Genomic DNA, 21,570 nt, shown 5'->3' with positions numbered 1-21,570 from the left:
TTGAGCTTATGCTGAATGTCTTTTGTAGAAGACAAGGTAATCTGTAAGGGTGAGTGGTTAGGGCGTAGGATATAGGGACAGAGGGAGATGGTTGGAAGAGTTTATACAGAGGTTCAGTTAGGAGTCACCAAAAATGAATGAGAGGATAGCCAGGGGGCAGCAAGAGGCCAGTTGAGATGAAAGAGCATGAATGTATAGAGAGCCCAGTGGGCATCCTGCCTCCCTTCAGTGGAAATCGGTGGCTCAGTAGATGGGTTTGGGGATAGGTGGTTACGGAGCACTGTTGAGCCTGGAACGAGATCAAGTTGACAAGGGAAATGGGGGCAAGGAAGAGCATCCCAGACCCAGGGAGCCCAGGATATACAGAGAGAGGCAAGTGGTGGCCTGAGAGAAGGGCAGGGTCAAGGATGGTCAGGATTAGGGTGAGGGGGAAGTTCCAGTGGAACTATAGACTATATATAGACTATGGGGTTTAAATCCCATACCCTCACGTGTCTCTGCTTACCTTATTGATAAAATGGGGCTCACAAAACCTTCAAAAGGTCATTGTAATGAATACATATGTAATTAATTTATATGGAGTACTTATGATAGTGCTTACACGTCATGAGTGCTCCATAAATGTTAGCGATGAGGATATTCATTTAAAAGTGATGAAAAAGCTTAGAATTTGAGATCTTGAAGTCGAAACAATTCTAAGTAATGACAAGGTCTCAGATGCTATCGTGGTTATTGGGAGTAAAGTGAAACTGGAGATGGAGAGTACTGGAATTAAAGAGGTTGAAGAATGTCAAAACCACATACTGGGAGGGATATCTTTATGGATGTTGAAGTCACCAGTTGGGTGGCAATGACTGCGTCATTGAGAAAGGCCAGGTCTCTAGTTAAAGGATTAACAAGAGCAGGGAGGTGGTTAGTTTGGACTCTTCAAAAGAAGAGAGTGATTGTTGAGTGCGAAGGGGGCGAGCGTTGTCTACAAGTGGCAGAAGGCGTAGGCTGACCTGTCTGAGTCAGAGCCTGAGGGAAAGAAGGCACAGCCTCTCCTGGAAAGTTAGCAATATGGAGCCTTCTGGCAGGAGGAGAAAGAAACAGGGACAGGATGAAAAATGAGGAGAATTTGCTCACAATAGAACAGATTTTGATTGAGAAGAGCTGTTTTTCATAAGAGCTTTTAAGGAAAACCATTCCCCGAGCCCTGGAGGCAAGTCTGAATCAGGCAAGGGGATAGAAAGGAAGTGGAAAGGAGGTTCTCGAGGGGATTCCTGAGAAAGCCTATAGAAGGAAGCTGTTCCTCATCTTGACTGTAAGACGTGTGACCTTAGACAAGGCGGTTCAGGACCGTATGCTGGTCCCCAGAGCTGGACACCACTCCCTGACGGCCCGCCCACATCCCTGGGGGGGTCCCCAGTTCTGCATGCATTTCCCAGCTCAGTGCCGCTGGGCACTCTGACAGATAGAGGGACCGGAAGAGCTGGGATTGGGGGCTTCTGTTTTTAGAGAGCAGACAAAATGGCTTTTAAAGGGAAGGAAACAGGACACCAGCAAGCTTTGTGGCTGAGTTCTCTTCCAAGAGCGCTGCTCTGTAACATAATTGTATTCAGACATTTTTTTTGCATGACATCAGGGAATAGCCTCCCTAAAAAGCTTTCATGAAAAAGCACAACTATAAAACAGACTCAGGCAATGAAATGGAAACCAGACGAGTGGGTCTGTGTAATTCGGGTAAAAAAATTTCTCCTTACAGCTTTGTGATCTGATCTCTGCTCTGTGCATAAAACTCTATTTCACAGGCTCCACTTACATATGAGTCTTACCTGGCAGGTGCTTCTAGGCGTAAGATGTCTTGCTTTATTACCGAATGTGATGAGGTGTAGGAAAACAAGGCTTCCCTCCTCCTTGGCCATTCAGACCACCCTCCTAGGCTTGCAACCTTTCTAGTCCCCCAAGCCTTAAATCTCTGTCCCTGTGTGAGGCAGTACCTGCAGCAGGAGGGAGGGCTGGCCCCTCTTCCCTCTTTGCCCTTTTTACCCCTATGTACACCTTCATCTTCCCACCCCTCACACACCTGCTCAGGGCTGGTCTTTGGGAACTGTGTCCTGGGGAGCAGTACTCACTGAAGAGCCCCTTTCTTACCCACCACTTTTATTTAAAGCCACAAGGGTACAGAATTGAATTACCCGGCATCCTCTGTTCTTGGCATACCCTCTGGCTCCATCCCCAAAGAGGTGTTTTCTTTTTTTCTTTTTTTTTTTTTTTTTGCTGTATGTGGGCCTCTCACTGTTGTGGCCTCTCCCGCTGTGGAGCACAGGCTCCGGACGCACAGGCTCAGCGGCCATGGCTCACGGGCCCAGCCGCTCCGTGGCATGTGGGATCTTCCCAGACCAGGGCACGAACCCATGTCCCCTGTATCGGCAGGCGGACTGTCAACCACTGCGCCACCAGGGAAGCCCCGAGGTGTTTTCTTTTTTGTATTTTTTTTTATTAAAGTGAAATTCACATAACCTACAATTAACCATTATAAAGTATACTCTTCAGTGGCATTGAGTAATTCATAATATTGTGCAACCATCACCACCCGCTAGTTTCGGACCTAGAAACTAGAGGGTGATGATGGTTGTCACCATCACCCCCCAAAAATCCCACATCCATTAAGCAGTCACTCCCTATCCTAACCTCCCCTTCCAGCTCCTTGCAACCACCAGTCTGCTTTCTGTATCCATCAATTTTCCTATGCTGGATATTTTATATAAATGGAATCATATAAGGTATGACCTTTTCTGCCTGCCCTTTTTCACTAGGCATAATGTTTACCAGCTTCATCCATGTTGTAGCATATATCAGTACTTCATTTATTTTATGCTCAAGTAATATTCTGTTGTATGGATATACCATATTTTGTTGATCTGTTCGTCCAATGATGGACATTTGGATTGTTTCCACCTTTTGACTATTGTGGATAATGCTGCTGTGAACATTCATGTACAAGTTGTTGTCTGAGTACTTGTTTTCAGTTCTTTTGGATGTATCCCTAGGAGTGAAATTGCTGGATTATATGGGAATTCTGTGTTTAACTTTTCGAGGAAATGGAGGTCCTTTCTTGATGGATTCTCCTAGGTCTGCTCTGACAAGGAATAGCAGGTGTGTACTGCCCCATACTCACCCTCTAAGACACATTGACCTCATTCTGCTAGATCTGGAAAGAAACTGAAGGAATAAGGCTGAGGAACCAGGAGTCTCTCTGGAAATGAAGAGGTCACCAAAGAGGTGCTGAAAAGGTTGGACTAAGGCGAGGGAAGAACTTAGTGAGAGAGGGACTCAACAGCCCAGAATGAAGGAAGATGTGGATCTAAAGCCTGGTATGGCCAATCTACTAGTGATGGGGGTGTGATACAAGAGAGCCATGGACGTACTTAGTCCTGTGACTATGGAGGCAGGGGAGCCAGGCAGAAAGAGCCTTTCATGCTAAGGAGTTAGGACACTTGGGCTTTGAGGAGCCACTGAAGACTTTTAAAGGAAGTGTTAGAAAGGTCACCCAGACCATAGGGTAGAGGATGGCTTAGAGACAAGAAAGATAAGACTGGAAGCAAGGAGGCTGGTTGGAAGGTTGCCATGATTCCAGAAGGAAGACCTGTGAGGGTGAACCTCAGAGTGGCAGTGGGGATGGAGAGATATAATTATCAGGACAGGTAACTGTGGATACAGAGGTGAGGGCCAGAGATGAGCTGCCCCTGAGAAGAAAGGGCAGGAAGTAGCTGAGGAGAGAGTGCCAAAGCACTGCTCACACTGCCAGAGACTGGATTCAGATGAGAGGTGGGAGGCTACGAGTTTAGGGACAGGAAGGCTCTGGGAGCAGGCCAGAGTACTCCTTGAGCAAGGACGAAATTCAGAGGAGACTCGCTTCCTTTCTGTCCCTTCAAGCCAACCGAAATTTCAAAATGAGTTCATTGTGTTTTGACCTCACCATTTTGAGTTGGAGAACATGGCAACTCCATGTAAGTACAAATTTTTAATCTGAATTATACCAACATTAATAAATTTTCATTAAGAAATTATTTTCCAGTGTAACTCCATCAAGCCAATTTAATTCCTTGATTGATTTTCTCTGTAGAGCAGTTAAAATTTTCTAATGTTCTCCCTTATTTTCTTAAGTATCAACTATTTTATCTATAAATTTGTCGGTGAAGGTTTGCTTTTTAAGTCAAAAATTTTAGTAAGAGTTTTACCATACCTGGTTTTAGACTTCGTCAAGTTTTTTTTTGTTTGTGTTTGTATGTTCGTTTCCACCAAGTCACATTTTCCCCCCTAGTTATTACTGTTATCATTTGCAGTTTTCAGGGTCACAAACAGAATGACTTCTTTGGTCGATTATTATGAATTTTATCTTGTGCTATTTAGCCATTGTCAGTTTAGTTTTATGTTGATTGTTTTTACCAGTAACATTCATGGCAAGATCAAAACATCCTCAAGGTCAAAAACAACCGGCTTCTTCCCAGAGTTCCTCCTCCTCCTAATGCCTCCTCCCACCCTCCCCACCGAAGGGCTGATGCTGAAAGCAAAGGAGCTGCTGTGGGCAGTGAACTCCAGGGCCTCAAAACCCTTAAGACCCAGATGCTCTTCCTAGCAGCTAATTTACATCCATCCTTCCACAGTTTGATCTTTTCTCCTTTTTAGTTACTAAAAACCCAGAGCCTCACTGCTCTGTATTCTCTGAATGGTCATGGCTTCGTTGGCTTGTTCTTAAAAAATGAGAATTTCTGTGGCCTCTCCCTTCCTTTCGCTTCCCTCCCTTCAGGCTTCTCCAGCCTCAGCCTCACCTCCCCCAGCCCCGGGTCATGGCAGCAGGTGGTTCTGATGCCTTTGGGAGGCCGACTGCAGTTGCAGGGAGGCTGCTGGGGAATGTTGGCCACAGGTAGGGAAGGCCTTGGGTAACCTGGGAGTGAGCTCAATCTCAAGGGACAAACTCCCCAGAAACTTTGAAATCACTTACATTTTGAGCAGGCACTTACATTTTGAGCACTGTTTATATATCTTAAAATCACTTTGTGAGGGGCTTCCCTCGTGGCGCAGTGGTTAAGAATCCACCTGCCAACGACGGAGACACAGGTTCGAGCCCTGGTCCGGGAAGATCCCACATGCCGCAGCTAAGCCTGTGCGCCACAACTACTGAGCCTGCACTCTAGAGCCCTCAAGCCACAGCTACTGAACCCGCGTGCCACAACTACTGAAGCCCACGCACCTAGAGCCCATGCTCTGCAGCAAGAGAAGCCACTGCGATGAGAAGCCTGAGCACCGCAACAAAGAGCAGACCCACTCGCCGCAACTAGAGAAAGCCCGCACGCAGCAACGAAGACCCAATGCAGCCAAAAATAAAAATAAATTAATTAATTAAAAAATCACTTTGTGAGTTTAGGAGTTGTGTATACCCTGATTCGCTCATTATATTACCATGGGCTGTCTTGGTTCAGTTTAGAGCTGTAAAAGCCTGGGAATGAGGAGAGGATACCTATAAGGGAGCTTTCTGGATTCTGGATAGAGGCTGGGAGGTGATAGTGGGAAGGTTCTCAGGAGAGAAAAATTGCCATCCTGGATGTTTCTGATTTCAAATTTCTAGTCTTCAGATACACTTCCGGACCATCCTCATCCACTACCTTCCATATCCCACCAGTGTGTTTGTGGGAGCTGGGCAGCCCCCCATCTGGAGCTTTGTGCTGTGTCCCGGGCCTGGACTGGACACATCTTCAGGGGAGCTCTGGCTCCTGGCACAGCGCCTTGTGCTCACAACAGCTGTGCTGAAATGAATCAGTCATTTGGTTTCTTCCTCTCTCCCACCTCAAGCCCTGAATAAGCTGAAAGGGTTGAGGATGGGAGTGGGGAACCAGGGAGGAGTATGAGGGAGTGCGCTGAGGGCCAGAGAAGCCTCAGGAAGAACTCAGAAGGAGCTGGTCAGTCCTAAGAGCTCAGGCTGAGAAGAAATTCCCTGTAAGAGAAAGAAATTCCAATAGTGAAATCAACTAAAGAAATCTAGAGTGACTTCAAGGAAAGGGAAAAGAGAAACTGCAAGATCCAAGCTGGTGAATAAGGAATGTGGAATGTGCCTGCAGAGCTGCTGAACTCTGCCCAGGCAGAGGAAGAAGAGGCTGATGGAAGAAGCAGTCTCAGATTGCCCAGCTTCCCCCCACCCCCAAGAGGGCTTCCCAATCTGTAGGCATCCTCATTGTACCCCATCTCCATCAAAGGCTCTCCTGCCTGCCCTCACTGGCTCACTGGGCAGGGGCAGGGAGAGAGGGGTCAGATTGCCCCTTCCAGGAGGAGCACTTTAGGGTGAGTGACCCTGTAGAGAGGAATAAAGCACACAAGGCGCTCAATTTCCACGAAGAGGTGGAGGTGATTGCCCGCTTTGGGAAGCTCAACAGAGTGAAATCACCAAGGAGCAGGCCAAGTGCAAGGGAAGTGCTGGAGAGGGCCCCGCTCATCTGGGGACAAGAGGCTGCCTTAGCACCCCATGCAGGAAGGGAGGGCTGGCATGATTTATCCTCACTGAACAGAGGAATGCCCAGTGTGGGCCCAACGCTATCATCCAGAGCATCTCTGGTGTGGCTGCAGCTCATCCGTCACCCTGTGGCCCCTTCACACACCAGGGCCCCAGGGGCACGCCTTGGTTATCCTGCTCTGGAACAGCCATGGACAAAGTCCACGTGTGCCTTACTCTTCCCCGCTGACCTTGGGAGGTCACCACAGGAAATGGGACAGGGTGTTGCACACAAAACTGCAGTTCCTTGGAAAGGTGGAGAGCTGGTGGGTGCCACTCCCTTCTCCTCAGACTGCAAGCCTCTAGGAGAACCAGGTCTTTTCCACAGTGTTGTTGCCTGAGGGTGATATTTGTTTGAATTCATTTCTTATTCTTTGGTGTGGTTAGAAGTGAGCAAATGGAAGTATTTTTATAAGCTTTGAGCCAAGTGAACTATTAACCAGCTGTAATTTAATTTATCAACCCCTTTTTGGTGAAGTATGGACCTACTGAATAAGAAGTGCACACTTTTAACTCTTAGGAAATGCTTACTTGTTTTCATTCATGTAGGCTGTATCCATTTTTAAAACCGGGAGGGAGGGGAAATATACGTATATATATTTACCCAGTGATTTGAGGTGTGCCCACGTTTTTTAAATTACAGTTTTTTTAACCTTAAAAATAAAGGTTTTTTTTAAAATATAGCTTTTCTTTAAAATGAAAACAAAGGATTTGCTGCAGTATCTCTGGTTTCATGATAGATCACCAGGAAAAATGTTTGCATCAGGCACATGACTATACCTGTGGGGATCTCAGTCTTTGGGGGCTGGGTCTACAGGAACTTTTGGGAACCCAGATCATTTGTTCCATATGAAAATAGCTAGAAAATTAAGAAAAAGCAAATTACTAATATTTGAAAGATTTTTTTCCCCAAGTATTTTTAGAATTTCAAATGATGGTTTTTTTATCCTTTCCCTCCAGAACTGGAATATTTTTCCACTGCCAGACAGAAAGGGCTCTGTAGCAGGCTGTTCATCTCACGTGGCTGCTTTCCACCTGTTGTCACCTCTCTGCCCAGAGAGCTGGTGGGGGTAAGGCTAGGGATTGCCTTCCAGAAAAAGGGGGTGAGGAGGTGAACTCCTCCTCCTCTGCCCCAGATAGAGACCCAGGCCTCTGGTTCCTGATGAACTCTGAAGAGCTCCATCCCTCCCTCCATGTGTTTACTTCAAGAGACTTCACTGAAGGGACTCTTTGCAGTTGTGCAAGGCTGTGGGTAGGGTTAAAGCAGGGTTTCTCAGCCTCTGCACTGTCAACATTTTGGAGAAGGGACTGTCCTGGGCATTGTAGGATGGTTAGCAGCATCCCCGGCCTCTGCCCGGCAATGCCAGTAGCACCACTTCCTCTGAACTGTGACAACCAAAAATGTCTCCAGACATTGGCAGATGTCCCCTGGGGGTAACATGTCGAGGTTGAGAACTGCCAGGTCAAGGGAGGCACTTAGAGACCAGCAGCGGTAGGAAACTACCACTGCCCCTAGCACCCTGCAGCTGAGAGCAGAGGGACTGAGGTTACAGAACCCAGTGGGAGCTGAGTTAGGGGTTACAGCCACCATCAGAACCTTGGCAACTTGCAGGGAAGGATACAGGAAAGAAACACCCAACTTCTCTCTCTTCCTGCCTTCCAAAATCTCAGTGTTCCCTCCCTATTAGAAGAATCTAGGTAGAAGCCAGGTGGCAAGGAAACTTGGGTTGATCCATGGAGATCAAATTCCTGGAGCACTGAGCAGGATAGAGAAGGACAAAGAATGGGTCCGGGGGTGGGAGGTGGGGGGCGGCAAACAGGAAATAATCAGTTTATTCATCCATCCATCTGTTCATTCAACATTTATAGGTAGCTTAGCAGAATGGTCCAGAATACAGGCTCTGGAGTCAGACAGGCCTGTATCTGGGTTTGTATCTGACCCTACCGCTTACAACCTGGGTGATCTTGAAAGAGTAAGTTCTCTAAACCTCAATAACCTTAAATGTAAAGTGGCAACAATAATCCTGTCTCCACGTGTGACCAGACTCTTGGCGATCTTGAGGTTTTCCCATTGGGGAAACTCAACAAAGCCCTAAGTCAATTGCTTTGGTACAAGACTCCAGTCAAGCGCCAAGTGAATGGTATCTGCTTTGTGCCCACTGCTATCTCATGGGTGACCCCAGGAAAAGGAGAGACATGGGGCTCAGCCACGGAATGCGTTTCCTCACCATCTGTGACCACATTGAATATAGGTACGAGCAGAGACAGGTCACAGTGGGCTAGAGAGACCCGGACCACAGGACTTGAGTTGGGTCCTGAGGGATGAGTAGGCCTGGCTAGGTCAAGATGAGGAAGAAGATCCATCACACAGAAGGAATGATGAGGAAATCAAAGCTGTGAGAGGCGGAGGGAGAGGGAAGGCCCAGCAAGCAGTGGGGGGGACGTGAGGAGAGAGCTTTGTTCGAGGGTCTCGGTGTTCTCGTGTGTACAGGTAAGGGGCTGGCTGGAGGCCAGCTGCCCTCCTGGGTACCCTAGTGCAGGCGCCACAAGCCCGCATGCCTGCAGTGGTGAGGTGGGAGGCAGGAGGGTCAGACAGGGCACACAGATGCCTCCTACAGGGCGTGGCCACTGCTGTGCTCCAAGCAGCTGTTAAGTCGCAGTAAAACACAGGCATAGACACATCAGGTTCTAATTTTCTGAATTTTCCAAAGATGCTAGGCATTTGGATTTTTATGAGAAATCTGATTTTTAAAAAACCATGTGAGCTGTACCAAACTTGTGTGAGGACCCAGCAGTGTATTTGCACTGCTGCCTGGTGCTTCTGCTGGGTCCCGTGGGGCCTGGGAACCCTGGAGCCCTGGTATGTGTTTGGTTGCCTCTATGTGTACAGTCTTTTTGGATTTTGTTAATAAGTTTGTTTGTTTATTTATGGCTGTGTTGGATCTTCATTGCTGCGTGCGGGCTTTCTCTAGTTGTGGCGAGCAGGGGCTACTCTTTGTTGCGGTGCGTGAGATTCTCATCGCGGTGGCTTCTCTTTGTTGTGGAGCACGGGCTCCAGGTGTGTGGGCTTCAGTAGTTGTGGCACGCGGGTTCAGTAGTTGTGGCTCACGGGGTTCTAAAGCACTGGGTCAGTAGCTGTGGCGCACGGGGCTTAGTTGCTCCACGGCATTTGGGATCTTCCCAGACCAGAGCTTGAACCTGTGTGCCCTGCATTGGCAGGCAGATTCTTAACCACTGCGCCACCAGGGAAGTCCTACGTGTACGGTCTTTTATACAGTGGTTTTCAGGGCTTAAAAAACAAAAAGAAGGAACAGAAGTAGGAGGAGGAAGAGGGGTCCACCTGGGCCAGCTGAAGTCTGAGTTCCTGGCCAGACTTAGTACCATGGCCAAGAGGGAGTGAGGGGAGGGGCTGACTCATCCAGGGCACGACATAGATCTGTGAGTGCATGGGCAGTGGTCTCAGTACCTGCTGGGCTGCCCTTGGGAGCACCGACTGGCACATTCACGTCTTCTTTGATGAAATTTTCGAAACATTCAGCTAAAGAACAGAGACTAATACCGCCAATACCCATGTTCCCCGACCCAGACTTCCTGCCGGGCTCATCAGAGCTGCTGGAGGGGCCACCTCTCTCCGTTCCTTAGGACAGACCTTCCTCTGGGTCATCTGTCTCAGGTCGGGGTCATCTGGGAGCTCTGTTTCATGGTAAAGTACGTCTGAGATGATGACCTTTGATGGGTTAGGAAGTCCTCTCACTGACCACAGTGCCTGGAGATCCCACCTCTGAGCCCTGGCTCCGAGGGCCCTGGAGAGCGGAGAGCCTCGGCTCTAGGGGTAGAGGGTCAGAGGGTCAGGCAGCGAGGTTCCTGGAGACCCTGCAAGAGGTGAATGGCAGAGTCAGCAGCTGAACCAAGCTTCGGTTCCACACTTGTTTCTCATGACCAGTTAAAATACAGGCTCTTGCCCTGCTGAGGGGGATGTGAAGGAATCTATGGAGAAGACTGGAAATGATGAAGTTGTCTGGAAACAGCTTAGTGAAACCTTAAAATATTTTCACTCACAAAAAAGGAAGCACAGTTGTACTCACTCAACTCTGCCCGCCCCCAGGCCTGCTCTAGGCCGTCTGCCCCTCCATCTTCACCTCCAGCTCCCCCAAACCCCCCTCTTCAACAGGCAGGTCTAATCTCCCTGCACCTCCTTTTCATCCCAGCTGTGCTTGGCCCCTGCCTGCCCCAGTGTCCCCTCCGTGAAGCGCTCCCTCCTCCCACTCCCCACTTTTTTTTTTCTCCTTTCATTACAGCTAGTAATGGTGTAATTAGTCCCTGTCATGCACCGTCTTGGACTGTTTCCTAACACTTCATAGGTGTCAGCTTGCCTCTGACTAAACTATCTGCTCTCTGAGAGAAGGGCCTGGAAGTTTCCTCATGGTTCTCACAGTCCCCCCTCCCTCCCAACCCCGTGTCTGGTGATCGATAAAGACTTGTGGGGAGATAAAAGCTTGAACTGATGGGTAAATGGGTGGGGGGAGCAGAGAGTTGGTTGGGTGGCAGGGTTGAGGGATTTTCCACAAATGCCTGAAACAGGATTCTCCAGAGCTGGTGGCAGGGAGAATCCAACCCATCACCATTTGCTCAGCATTTCCTGGGCTGACTTGACCTCTCTTGGGAAGGACTGGGAAGGAGGCTTGACCAATGGCCTTGGTCTAGAAGCCATCTCCCCCATGATACTTTAGAATCAGACGGTAGGTTTCTAATCCATCGTCTGAATTGGTTTTTAAGGTTGGCAGCATAGAAAAAATCTATGTCGGCACTTTCATTTTAATCAGTACAGTTGAAAATGATCTCAAAGCCTGTGACTTGCTTGTCTACCTGCCTAGAAATGATCCCTTCTCTTAGGGGACACAGGCTGGGACTTTGAGTGGATCCAGCCCACTGCGTGAAACCTGCACTTCAGCTCCCAGCCCCAAGGTGGGCCTCTTCATGGAGGTGGGAAAGAAGATGGCAGGGGAGCAAGTAGGAGTCTCTGATCCCCAGGGTCCGCCTTGGCAAGAGAGCCCTGATGTGGCCGGAGCAGTAGCAAGAGGAAGTGTGCGCGGCAGCGGCGCGGCAGCCTCTTGTCTGTTGCCCTCCACTGCAATCCAAGCGAGTTGTTCATTCTCAAGGATGGAAAGCACAGGATTAACCAGCTCTAAACACTCATTTGTTGGGCTTCCAACGCGCTCCCAAGTGACTGAGTGTTGATCCAGTCTGCCTTGCACTGTCCCCCACAGACATGAGTGTGTGCCAGCACCCCTTTCCCGCTTGAAGCGCTCCCAGAGGGGGCTCGCCTTAGCTACGTAGCCAGTGGGGGAGAGTCTAGGAGATGATTTTTCCCCCGCACTGACGTCTCCCCTCCCCTGACTCCTGCAGCTCTTGGGATCCAGACCACTCCATGGAGCACCTGATTCCTTACTGTTGTTGCCTGAGTGTTAGCCTTACCTTCCAATCTAGGCCACCAGCTTCCTGAGGACAGCACATGTCAGCCACTTGCTTTGCTTTCCCACAGTACTTAGCACAGCACCGGCCCCAGAGCAGACCATCAGCACCTGTTTCCTGACTATATGGTGAAGGGCCAGGCAGAGTCCCAGCTCCTCCCGGAAGTCTTCTCGAGCCTTCTCTCCACCTTCTGACCCAACCATTCACCTCTGCAGATTCCTCCAGCACCTGAGGCCTGGACCCCACAAGCAAGCTTGAGGGCTCTAGACATTTGGCTCCTTTCTAGGCAGGCCCTGTGGCCAGGCTTCCTCCCAGCAACTGGAACTAACTTGGGCACATAGCAGAGTTTCTTTTTTAACATAATAGTTTTACTGAGATATACCATACACATACCATACAAGTCACCCATTTAAAGAGTATGATTCAGTGTTTTTTATCATACTCATAGACTTATGCAACCGTCAGCACAAACAATTTTAGAATATTTTCATCACTCCAAAAAGAAATCCCACAGCTTACCCTTGGTTCCTCCGTATTAGTTTCCTGTGGCTGCTGTAACAAACGACCACAAACTTGGTGGTTTAAAACACCACCAATTTATCGTCTCACAGTTCTAGAGGCCAGAAGTCTGAAATTAAGGTGTCAGCAGGGCCACACTCCCTCTGCAGGCTCTAGGGAAGAATCCGGCCCTTGCCTCTTCCAGCTTCTGGAGGCTGTCATCATTTCCGTGCTTGCATCACTCCAGCCTCTGCCTCTGTCTTCACATCACCTTCTCCTCTGTGTGTCTTCCTATGTGCATCTAGTGTCAAACCTCCCCCTGCCCCTCTCTTATTAGGACAATTGTGATGGCATCTAGGGGCCACCCAGATCATCCAAGATTATCTCCTCATCTCAGTATCGGGCTCAACTTAGTCACATCTCCAAAGACCCTTTTTCCATGTAAAGTAACATTCACAGGGTCTGGGGACTTGACATAGATAACTTTTGGGAGGCCATTTTTCAACCTTCCACACTCTCCATGCCCCCCAGCCCAGATGTAATGCATATAGCATAAAATACATCAAATCAAAGTGTACATTTGTACAAATTTCAGTATATTCATAAGGTTGTACAACCATCACCACTATCTGATTCGAGAACATTTTCATCAACTCAAAAAGAAACACTGTATCTATCAGCAGTCATTCCTCATTCTCCAACCCCTGGCAACCACTAATCTACTTTTTGTCTCTCTGATTTGCCTGTTTTGGACATTTTGTATGAGTGGAATCATACAATATGTGGTCTTCTGTGTCTGGCTTCTTTCACTTAGCATGTTTTCAAGGTTCATCTGCGTTGTAGCGTGTCTCAGTACTTTATTCCTTTTTATAGCTGAATAATATTCCATTGCATGGATGTACCACATTTCATTTATGCATTCATTGGTTCATGAACGTTTTGGTTGTTACCACTTACTGGCTTTTATGAATAATGCTCTTATGAACATTCATGTACACATTTCTGTGTGGACATATGTTTTTTTACTTCTCTTAGTTATATGCCTAAGAGCAGGAGAGGCTTTGAGACTGTTTTCCAAAGTGGCTGCACCATTTTACATTCCTACCAGCAATATATGAGAGTTTTAATTTCTTTACATCTTCACCAAAACTTAGTATCTATCTTTTTTATTAAAGTTATACTAGTAGGTATGAAGTGGTTTCTCATTGTGGTTTTGATTTGTCTTTCCCTGATGGTTAATGATGCTAAGTATCTTTTCATGTGCTTATTGGTCATTTGTATATCTTTTCTGGAGAAATGTCTATTCGGACCCTTTGCAGAGGTTTTAACTGGGTTATTTGTCTTTTTATTATTGGGTTTTAAGAGTTTTTTATGTATTTTAGATACAAATCCCTTGTATGTTCTCCAATTCTGTGAGGTTTTTTTGCATTCTTAATGTCCTTTGAAGTACAAAAGTTTTCAATTTTGATGAAGTCTAACTTTTTTTGCTTGTGCTTTTGATGTCACATTTAAGAAACCATTGCCTACTCCTGTATTTTTCTATGAGTTTTATAGCTTTACCTGTTAAACTTCAGTCTTTGATACATTTTGAGATTATTTTTATATATGTTGTGAGGTAGGGGTCCAGTTTCATTCTTTTGCATGTGAATATCCAGTTGTCTTTGCTCCATTGGTTGAAAAGACTGTTCTTTCCCAGCAGCCAGTTGTTTTAACACCCTTGTTGAAAATCAATTGACTGTAATTGTGAGAGTTTATTTCTGGACACTCAGTTCTATTCCATTGATCTATATTATGTCTATCCTTATGCCAGTTTTGAAATTGGGAAGTATGAGTCCTCCAGTTTTGTTGTATTTTTCCAGATTGTTTTGGCTGTTCTGGACACACAACAGATTCTTCCGACACACTTGCTGCTTGGTCACTTGCTTTCTTGCTTCCTCGATGGACCTGCAGGCCTGTGAGAGCTTGGCTGGCCTGCATGGTTAGGTGAAAAATTCCTCCCCCTACTCTTCAGCCTCCCCTTCAGAAGGCATTTGGCCAGTAGAGATCTGGGCTGTTCTGGCTGAGCTATCTTCATCCAGGGCAAGGTAGAAAAAGAGGGAACTTGGTGAGGTGCATCTGGCCCCTCAAGCAGGTCTAAATCCAACTAATCCTGCCCTCACCCCCAACCCAGTGTCCCTTCCCCATCTCTCCTCACCTTGCAGGGTCAGTGTTTGGATGGTTATAATTCTAGTAGGTTTCACTTCCAGCCAACACACCAGCTCTCCTCTTGTGCTTCCGTCATTCCTGTCACTCTCCTGCCACCTCCTAAGCATGATGCACAGCAAAATGGTGCAGGATGGAGGATGTGTGTCGTGTCAGGTGGGGCAGGTGCATCGGTCTGGCCTTCCTGGTGGCATCTCTGGTCACCTCCAAGTGTTCTTCATGGACCCAGCAGGAATGTTGCCTGAGCTGCAGGCACTGGTTTTGCTGGTGGATGAAACTGTTTTCCTCCCTATGGGACTTTCAGTCCTTGCCTTAAGGAGACAAAAAGAAGGGTTGGGGGGAAAACGGGTGAATCAGAGGGCAGGTTTTTCTGGAAGATTCCAAGATAAGCTGACCTGCTGCTGGTGCCAGAATACTGAGGACTTACAGCTTTGACCCTTTTTTTCAAAATATGGCCCCCAGCTGGGAGCTCTTTTTCATGAATAAAAGTGATAAAACTGAGTCTGACTTATTCATCTCCATGGGTTACTGGGAGTGTTTCTCCATGGCTTCCCTGCAGGGGGGGGTTGGCCTATGACTGAGGGAGACTTAGCTCAGTGCCACCACTGCTAACTGCAAACTTGGACCTGTTACCCAACCTCTGTGAGCACAACTTCCTTGTTTGTTAAATAAGGATACCTCCCTCCTGGTGGTGGGAGCAATAAGAGTTCAAATAGAAGGAAGGTGTTCGTTATTATCAACTTATTGCTTGATTTCTTTGTGGCAGTCCCTGTGTTAGTATTCAAACCAAATCAAGTGGGGTAAAGGAAGAGATTTCATGATCTCTAGAGCCATAAACTGGAATGTTTTTGAGCATCTGCTATGTGTTTAATTGTATGCTGATCTTCATGTGTATTTTCAGTTCTTTGAGGTTTGAAAGATGCTGATTAATGGTATCTCTGCCCCATACAGACTCTAAACCAGTTGAGAACTACACAGGGGAGTCAGTAGAGATAAAAGTAGAGATTGTATTATAGGTGAAGTCTGGACCAACACATGGCTCACACCGACAGCTAAAATGTACCTTCACGCCTCCCCCCAACCTTTTCTGTTTCCCAGTTTGAAGCCTGATTCTAGGCTGCAGAGCCTAAGGGGCAGGTGTCCTGAGGGATTGATTTGGGTCTCTGAGGATAGTAACATTGATCCTTTGGCTGCTTCCGTGAGTCATGGGCTCTGTGTAGTGCTGGCCCTGCTGGAGGTTCACCAACTCTGTTTATCTCACCAGGAAGACCTACGTCTCTGGAATGTTGGTGCTAATCCTCCAAATCTGCGCTCTGCATGCACCACGAAACTTGTTGTCAATTCCGGTTTCTTTATAGCCACTTAAAGCTCTCTGACTGTACGCAAGTGAGTTAACATATCTGTGCCTGGATTCCTCATCTGTGAAGTAGGGATGGTAATACCCAACCCAAAGGATGCTGAAGGACTGGAGAGAAAGGACTTGCTTAGGGACTGGCACCTAATAGGTCCACTAAGCCTGGTTCAATGCCCTGGGGAACTCAGCTTTCCATTCCAGACTCTGAGGCTTCTCCCTGTGTGCTGAGCAAGTCTCTTTGAGGGCCAAATGGTCACGGACAGGTCTGTGGGCTGGAGTGGAGATGTGGATTTGAGAAAGATGAGGTCTCAGTAGAAGTGTGTCATTGAAAGACAAGCATTGGTGTATGGATGCATCCATAGAGATTTATTGTCTGTGCGGTGGGATTTCAGTCCTACGTTTCAGGCCTCCTCCAGGTTGGGGGTGGGAGACGCGGGGTTGTTAGCAGAAATGTCAACGCCCTGAGCCTTCCTTCAAACCCATATATAGGACTGTCTAAGGCAAAATGGTGAAGTAAGCAATGGTTTCCCCAAGGCACCCACTTCCTCTTTCTGCACCCCATTGGACTTTTAGCACCCTTCCTCCAGCCAGCTAAGAAAACGAGTCTCTGAAAAATGATTTCACGCTAACAGAGGGCAGCAGAATATGAGCTAATTCCAGCCCCCCACGTGTCATTGTACGGCCTGTGAACTACAAACGGTTTTTACATTCTTAAATGGTTGGAAAAAATCAAAAGAAGAATATTATTTTGTGAAATAAAAATTACATGAAAGTCAAATTTTATTGTAACATAAAGTTTTATTGGAACCTAGCCACAACCATGTGTTTACATATTTTCTATGGCTGCTTTCAGTCAGAGACCGTAAGACTCCCAAAGTCTAAAATATTTACCTTCTGGCCCTTTAAGAAAAAGTTTGCTGATGCCCTGCTCTAAGATGTTAGAGAGTTAATGTGTTATGTGCTCAGTGGGATTTGGTTTAGAGGAAGGGACAAAGCAATGGAGTTCAGGCGTTGTCTGCAGGCCTGCAGAGGAGACGCTGGGTGGGAAGCTTTTGTGATATCCTTCCAGTTAGAAGGGCTGAGGGGAGATAGATGTCTAGTCTTGTAGGTGGGGCTGCTTCTGTCCACACTGGGATAGGGGGCATGGAAATGGTGGGATTCAGGCCTATGACTCATTCTAGCTGCACAGACAGCAGGATTCAGGAGAGGATTAATAAACTCTTAGTGAGCGTATCCCACTATCCCACCAGCTTCCCTGCCAGGCTAGTGGCAGTGATTTTCCTTTTTTTTTTTTTTTTTTTTTTGGCTGCGTTGGGTCTTCGTTGCTGCGCGTAGGCTTTCTCTAGTTGCGGCGAGCAGTGGCTACTCTTTGTTGCGGTGCACGGGCTTCTCATTGCGGTGTGGCTCCTCTTGTTGTGGAGCATGGGCTCTATGTGGGCGGGCTTCAGTAGCTGCAGCACGCAGGCTCGGTGGTTGTGGCACGCAGGCCCTAGAGTGCACGGGCTTCAGTAGTTGCGGCGCGTGGGCACAGTAGTTGCGGTGTGCGGGCTCTAGGGCATGCAGGCTTCAGTAGTTGTGGCGCACGGGCTCAGTAGTTGTGGCTCCCGGGCTCTAGAGCACAGGCCCAGTAGTACTGGTGCACGGGCTTAGTTGCTCCGTGGCATGTGGGACCTTCCTGGACCAGGGATCAAGCCCATGTCCCCTGCATTGGTAAGGCAGATTCTTTTTTGTTTTTTTAGTTTATTTATTTACGTTTATTTATTTATTTATCTATCTATCTATTTATTTATTTATTTATTTATGGCTGTGGTGGCTTCTCTTTGTCGCTCAGCACGGGCTCTAGGCACGTGGGCTTCAGTAGTTGTAGCACGTGGGCTCAGTAGTTGTGGCTCGTGGGCTCTAGAGCGCAGGCTCGGTAGTTGTCGTGCATGGGCTTAGTTGCTCCGTGGCATGTGGGATCTTCCTGGACCAGGGCTCGAACCCGTGCCTGCTGCATTGGCAGGTGGATCCTTAACCACTGTGCCACCAGGGAAGTACCTGGCAGTGATTTTACCTGAAGCCTTTAACGTTCCTGGAGTCCTGCACAGCCTCCCCAGTTGGCCCTGAGCAGCACATTCATGGTTCACGTCTCTCACTTCCACAGAATTTGCCTTCTGCCGGGTGGACGCCTCCATCGCACTGGATCTGGCCCTGGCTGTGCTGTGTGACCTGCTCCAGCAGTGGGACCAGCTGGCCCCTGGACTCCCAGTCCTGCTAGGATGGCTGTTGGGGGAGGGTGATGACCTCATGGCCTGTGTGGAGAGCGTGCATCAGGTAATCCTGGGGTGTCAGGGCAGTGGAGGTGGGTGGGAGTGATCCTACACCCACCGGATGCAGCACTTACAGGCTTACATGGGCTTGATGTGCCTGCTGAAAGTGTGCTTCTGGATGCTCAGATTACAGAGCGGTAAGCGATTAGGGAGTCTCCAAATGGCCCCAGCAGCCTGCGGGTGCTGCTGGGGCAGCTCTCGTGCTGGCTTGCGGAGTTCCAACGGTAAGCCTTCCGATCAGTGTGGGGAGGGGACTTTGAAAGAGGCCTCTTGGTAGTTGAGAGTTTAATTATGGAGGATGCTTATTCATCAACATTGGAGTGACCAGGGGCTCCCCATGGTAGGTCTGAAGGTGAAACACTTCCAGAGAACCAGGGTCCTTCCAGGGCCTCTGCTGCTTGAAGAAAACTATGAGCCCCTCCAGGTTGGGGTCAGTCAACAGATAGGGAAACTGAGGACCCAGATAAGCAGTAAAAGCGTCTTGAGAACTGAAATTCCTCTCTGCCGGTGTCTGACTCAGCTGGCCTTCTTGGCATCCCTGGCAGGCCAAGAGTTCAAAGAGCAGCTTGTTTATGGGAAATTAGGAGACAAGATAAAGTGTCTGTGATAAAACGACCTTGAAAATCCCCAGCATTATAGACATTTGGTTTCATACTGAGAGACTAATGTCTCATGTTTGTCAGTTCTTCGCTCTTTGCTGCTCAGGTCTCCCTCCCTCCCTCCTCTCTGATTTCTAGATGCACCTTCAGGTTTAGGGCCCCCTCCTGTGTTGAGGTCCCCTTTTCAGCACCAAGCCCCCAAAATATCTTGGCTGAGAACCACAAACACATCTTTATCAAAGGTCATGTTAAGTCTGGGGGGAAAAATGTCTCTGCAGTGGAGAAGAACGAATGAAGATAGAAGGTGACCTTCAAGGCTGCAAGTGCTGTGTGTACAGGGGTGTTGACAGGCGGGAGTGAGCCCTCTGTCAGGTGGGGAGGGGACACACTGCTTCTGCATCTGCCAGGACTCTGCTCTGGACTGGGGCCAGTCAGCATCCCCTGTAAGGTTGACTTTTGGCTTTTTCATCGGACTTAGGTGGAAGAAGACTACCTGTTTGAGAAAACAGAAGTCAACTTTTGGGCTGAGACCCTGATCTTCAAGAAGTACCTCTACAAGCACCTCTTCCGCCTCCTCTCCAAGTCCAGCTGGCGTCCCCTCAGCCCCGAGAGGCTCTGTCATCTTCAGAGGACAGCGTCAGAGCAGTGCCACCTCCTTTCCCAGCTCTTCAGAGAGCTGCCACCAACTGCTGAGTTTTTGAAGACGGTGGAGTTCACGAGACTGCGCATTCGGGAGGAAAGGGCTTTGGCTTGCCTGAGGTTACTGGCGTTTCTGGAAGGAAAGGAAGGGGAAGACACCCTCGTTCTCAGGGCTTTGGACTCTCCTGCAGCAGTGAATCAGTTAACTCTTCCAAGAACAGAAACGGCTTGTTGAAGAAAGAAGACTTGTGGGGTTGGGGGTAGGGTGGATTGTTCCCCCAGTCAATCCGCAGAAAAATGTTGAACAGAAACTTAAGCGTCTTCTCCCCTTCACAACTCCCCCACTTCTGTGAGTCTAGTCTTCTGTCCTACAGAGGACTTTTTCTTCAGTTCAGTCATTCAAGGCAGCCTCGTTTATTGCAGCTACTGTAGGACGTGAGGCTACCACGTTGAATATTGACTCTGTTCCCAGGTGCAGGCCACCTGCAGGCCTGAATTAGCCTTTTTCATCCCCCAGGACCTCCAGTGTCCAACCAGAGCCGGCCTACATTTTTCTCTGAATTGACTACAGAGTTGGGTTTTAACACATGATTCCCCCCCACCCTTTTCTGGCTAGTTGTGGGAGCTGGATTAGTTGGCAAACAGCCCACTTGGTCAGAATTCCAAATTTTATTTGATTTTAGCAAAGGCAGAAATATGTTCCAAATGTTGGATCCTGGGAGAATTAAGGATCGACTTCATACAAATAATTTTGTTTTTACTGTCTGCATGTTTAAGCCTTCAGTGACCTACACATGCCATCCTAATTATTGAAAGAGCCATTAAGAGCTCCTACCCCCCTCTCCCCACTGTAAAAAGTATCTGTGCTATTGTTAGGAAAACAGATTCACCACCCAGTGAAATCATAGACTCTTGGCTGTTAGAAGGAACCTGGGGAAAGGAGAGTCAGAATAAATGACTTATTTGATGCCTACACTGTTTACTGTCATTTTCTTGGTGGCAGTAACAAGAAGATTCTTATTTAAGATGCCAGAAAACTTTTATCCATGTCAGTGATTTAACCTGGAAACCTTAAGGCTTTTCTGCTTTTCTAAGTCCAGCCCTCCCCTCTTTCTCAGACACCCAGCAGGTGTCGCTCTTGCATACGTTTTGCTGCTAGTTTTATTTTCCACTGGCTTACCAGTTTTGATTTATAATTTCAGAGTAAGTGCTACCCAAAGACAGTTATCTTGAAATTCATGGCTTGGATGGGTCATAGCCTCATCCACATTCATTTTTCATCCTAGTTATCTGAAAAAACCATTGCAGTAATCCTATGTACACTTGGCCCAGCTTTTTAGGGTCTGTAAATACTTTTAAATACTTCTCAGGTGAGCAATCAGAATTATTTTATTGATGTTTGAGGGTCTGGAGGGGCAGTTTAGAGGGGAGAGGGCTTTATATGATCATTTCCTACTACAGAAAGACTTATATTTCAAATATAATTTGTTTTTCTTTGAAAGAAAACCACCTAACACTAAAAAATAGAGCCTACTAGAAGAATAGAGAAAGGTCTGTGTAGGAAGAAGCAAGGAAAGAAGTTAACTTAGTGTCCAAAGTTTTGCCCTAAAGAGACAGGAAATTCCCTGGTGGTTTTGAACTACTCAGCTCAAAATGTGTTTTCTGTGATTCTGAATTAATAACCTGGTTAGGCATCTGTGTAGCCCACACTTGATGGGAAGTTGCCAACTGAACGTTTCTTTTTGTTCTGAGAAGACGTGGCTGGTGAGAAGTCAGGGAATTGTTGGCACAATGTGGTGATAACCATGGTAGAATAATTATGAAACCGGCTCCAGCAAAGCCCAGCTCACTGGAAAAGGCCAGCATTCCTTTTTTCTCCATTTAAAATGAAATAAAAGCAGTTACATAATAATAAAAATATTTTCTACCAGCAGGTACTCTGTACCAAAGCATGTACCATAGCATGTT

At 47.5% G+C, this 21,570-nt stretch overlaps 1 protein-coding gene across 1 annotated transcript in view; it reads left to right on the top strand.

Annotated features, from left to right (window-relative positions):
* The window catches only part of THADA (THADA armadillo repeat containing), a 317,064-nt gene extending 296,489 nt beyond the window's left edge, over positions 1 to 20,575 (top strand). Inside the window, exons 37-38 of the mRNA XM_082643116.1 lie at positions 18,199 to 18,368; positions 19,442 to 20,575. Of these exons, the coding sequence (XP_082499242.1) occupies positions 18,199 to 18,368; positions 19,442 to 19,837 (566 nt within the window). The 3' untranslated portion in view covers positions 19,838 to 20,575. The remainder of the gene's footprint in view (positions 1 to 18,198; positions 18,369 to 19,441) is intronic.
* Positions 20,576 to 21,570: the final 995 nt, after the last annotated feature.

Source organism: Mesoplodon mirus (genome assembly GCF_964341445.2).
Source record: "Mesoplodon mirus genome assembly, chromosome: 14".
In the NCBI taxonomy this organism is placed as follows: Eukaryota; Metazoa; Chordata; class Mammalia; order Artiodactyla; family Ziphiidae; genus Mesoplodon; species Mesoplodon mirus.
Note: the sequence above shows the minus strand (reverse complement) of the source record. Positions and strands in the feature narration are given on the sequence as shown.